Source organism: Miscanthus floridulus, chromosome 3, assembly GCF_019320115.1.
Source record: "Miscanthus floridulus cultivar M001 chromosome 3, ASM1932011v1, whole genome shotgun sequence".
Taxonomy (NCBI): Eukaryota; Viridiplantae; Streptophyta; class Magnoliopsida; order Poales; family Poaceae; genus Miscanthus; species Miscanthus floridulus.
This window is the reverse complement of record NC_089582.1, coordinates 87,614,454-87,617,762: the sequence shown is the minus strand read 5'-3', so window position 1 is coordinate 87,617,762 and position 3,309 is coordinate 87,614,454. Positions and strand designations below refer to the sequence as shown.

Sequence of the window (3,309 nt, the reverse complement as noted above, 5' to 3'; positions counted from 1 at the left end):
CTAGTGTCGCCCTCCATCCCACGGCATCCACCCTCCTCCATCCTACTCCTCCCCTCCAGCCCCGGTCTGCAGCATAGTCGGCCTCTCCCACGGCGTCCGCCCTCCTCCATGCTGCTCCTCTCCTCCCGCCCCAGTATGCAGTGCTGCCGGTCTCTACCACGACGTCCACCCCTTCTTTAATTCGTCAATGGGAGCCGCTACCTGCTTCCTCTCGGGGAGCGGGCGGGCAAGCAGCTCTGCCTCCGTGAGTCTAGATGCCGACAAGATTGAGGATGGAAAGAACAGAGAATAACAAGCAGGGCCCCCTTATGGCCTTATGTCAATGTCTATTAATAAGGATCTGATGGCTCTGATTGGATCATTTGAGGGCTCTTGGTGGAGTAGACGTAAAAAATTAGACCATAAAAAATAGGACCTCGAGTAAAAAGTAAGGTCCTGGTTTGAGAGACGTCACTAGAGTTGCTCGACAAGCACTGCCACTAACCGAGAGAGAACATGATTCAGCCCTTGTTTAGTTCTCCAAAGTGCACTATGTAAAAAGAAGATTCTCCGTCACATCAAACTTGCGGTACATGCATGGAGTACTAAATATAGACGAAATCAAAAACTAATTGCACAGTTTGCTTTAACTTTGCGAGACGAATCTTTTGAGCTTAATTAGTCAATGTTTAGACAATAATTTATAAATACAAATACAATACTACAATGGAGAATCGTGCACTATGCAAAATTTACGAGTGCAAACTTTGTCGAACTAAGCGCGCCCTCATCTATCTCACCTCTGCCCCTGGACAAACACTACTACAGAGCAACCTAGTGGAGGCCACATCGCACAGCTGCATGCCTCAGATTCCATTTTGTCTTCAGCTGCATTAGCAAGATTCGTTGCTCCCTCCTTGCGCTCAGATCACGCGAAGAAGCTTGAGACGTCGATGTCGAGGTCGTCGAGAAACCCGTCGTGGCCGCACGTGCTGCTCTGGTACATGGTGACCTTGAAAGGCGGGAAGGAGACGACGTGGTTGGAGTCCGAAGTCGCCGGGGACACGCCCCAATTATTGGACGTCGACGGCGCCGAGAAGGGGCTGCGTTCTGGTAGAAGGCACCCGCTCGCCATCGCCGGCGTGGAGGAGAAGCAGAAGGGCGTGGGTGCGTCCCAGCCCCGTAGCTGCTGCTCTGTCTCCACGGCCTGCCCCTCTGTCTTCACCATCAGTCTGGAGCTCAGGCTCCGCAGGAGGCTGCTGGCGCCTGGGTTGGCGTTGTCCTCCGGCGCCTGCGCGTCCGCGGCAGCCTGACCCGCCGCCCTCTGAACGCAGGTGTGGTCGCCGAGGTAGACGACGTCAAAGAAGGTCGGGTCCTCGTCGGTGCGCTGCACTTGCTTCGTCGCCGCACATCCCTGTGAGTGCCGGTGCGTGCAGCGGTAGTAGCCCCTGAAAATTTTGCATTTTGCTCGTGAGCTCCTGAATCTTTTTTTTTTTTTTGGGAAAAGAAGAAGAAGAAAAGGAGATTTTGCTTCTGCATCCATAACAAGATTAACTAGCATCACCAAGACACCAATACGATTTGAAAATTGCACTATGAATCACTGTTCCCCTGAACATCGGACAAATAATAAGTGCAGGCCAAACACTTGCAAACAACGCAAACAAACAGAGGCACTTTTTCAGCAAGATAGGAGTGCAGCCCCGCCAAACAAATTAAGGGAGTGTTGGGATCTGGTGATTAAAATTTAGGAGGTGTCACATAAAAGTGTTTATGGGGTGTTCAGATACTAATAAAAAAATTTTACAGAATCCGTCAGTACTCCACGAGACGAATTTATTAAGCCCAATTAATCCATCATTAGCATATGTTTACTGTAGCACTACATTGTCAAATTATGAATTAATTAGGCTTGAAAGATTCGTCTCGCAAATTAGTCGCAAGCTGTGTAATTAGTTTCGTAATTAGTCCATATTTAATATTCCATGCATGTGTCAAAACATCCGATGAGACAACGACTAAAGTTTAGGAGAAGAAACCAAACACCCTCTAAAACATATATATATATATATATATATATATATATATATATATATATATATATATATATATAAGAAAGCAGAAGGAAATGATTTCGATTCCACTTGCGAAAAGAACACGTGCAGATGAGATTGGGCTATGGAGTATGGAAAAGAAAATAATCTTTTGATAGGAGGATGTGTCAAGTCAAGGGGCCACCTTGGGTGCTTGGCTCCAAGGATCTCCTTCTGGCCGTACTTCCTCCAGCTGTGGCCGTCGTCGGCCGGGTGATCGATGCCGCCTACGGCCGAGCTCACCCTGACCTCATGCCTCTTCTTGTCCATCGTCTTCCTGCAAGTTAATATATAAAAAACCAGTTGAAAAAAAAAACTCAGCAAACAGAGACCAATCAGGAGGGTTTATGTTTGTTTGTGAATCGGGAAGCTGCAACGATGGATACCTTTTCTTGGTGGCCTTGACGAAGGGTGCGTCGGAGGCGTCGCTGAGCGGGCAGGCGATGGCGGAGCGCTTCCTAGTGGTGCCGTCGATGGTGGAGGTGGTTATGAGCAGGCTGATGGAGCTCTCAGTGATGGAGGAGATCTGCGAGGCTAGGTGCTTGCAGAGGTCGGGTGAGGAGCCGCCGAGGTGCACCTCCAGCTGCGTCACCATCTCCTTGATGTGGCCCAGCTCCATCACCACCAGCCCGCCGCAGCCTCCATTGCCGTCGACGACGCCGCTGGCCATCGCTCGACCGACCTCTTAGTTAAGGCTGTTAGTTGTTGCCACGCAGCGCAGCGCAGGCTAGAGAGAGCAGGTTCGGATGGGGCAAGAGGCCGGGGCGCCGGGTGATGGATTTGGATTGCAATGGTGCTGCGAAAGTGGATGCACCGCAGGACTGTGAGGCGAATGCCGGAGCGAGCTGCCCTCTTTATTTATATAAAACTAGCAATGAAAACGATACGGATATTTTCCGATCATATTTGCGACCGAATTCATTTAGAGGAGTTTAGATCTGTCCGTATCCGAGTCTGGATATTCAACATCCGATACCTTATCCGTATCCAAATACTCAAATAGCATATTTATGATATCGATATCTAATCGTATCCTATCCGGCATGATTGACACTATCCGTATTCGATTCCGAATCCGAGCAGAAATATAAAAACAAATGTAATATCGGTGATATCCATCCGTATCCGATCCGTTTTCATCCCTGTATAAAACGAAGACGACGAAAAGAAAACATGGGATGCCAAGTGCGTTTCGTCTTGCGGAGGGGGTGCTTGCAATTGCAGGTGCAACAGCCAA

At 49.1% G+C, this 3,309-nt stretch overlaps 1 protein-coding gene across 1 annotated transcript; it reads right to left on the bottom strand.

Moving 5' to 3' along the window:
• Positions 1–624: 624 nt before the first annotated feature.
• LOC136546061 (transcription factor WRKY19-like) lies at positions 625–2,881 on the bottom strand. The gene is made up of 3 exons (XM_066538042.1): positions 2,459–2,881; positions 2,218–2,349; positions 625–1,427 (listed from the first exon to the last, which is right to left on the bottom strand). Exons 1-3 carry the CDS (start codon positions 2,740–2,742, stop codon positions 908–910), a joined length of 936 nt encoding a protein of 311 aa, XP_066394139.1. The 5' UTR covers positions 2,743–2,881; the 3' UTR covers positions 625–907.
• Between the last annotated feature and the right edge of the window lie 428 nt (positions 2,882–3,309).

Excerpts from the sequence above, each read along its gene's own strand:
- LOC136546061 (XM_066538042.1), bottom strand. The coding sequence starts at position 2,742 with ATGGCCAGCGGCGTCGTCGACGGCAATGGAGGCTGCGGCGGGCTGGTG. Across the intron at positions 2,350-2,458 it reads GTCAAGGCCACCAAGAAAAG|GAAGACGATGGACAAGAAGA; the intron begins GTATCCATCGTT and ends ATTAACTTGCAG. Across the intron at positions 1,428-2,217 it reads CTTGGAGCCAAGCACCCAAG|GGGCTACTACCGCTGCACGC; the intron begins GTGGCCCCTTGA and ends CAAAATTTTCAG.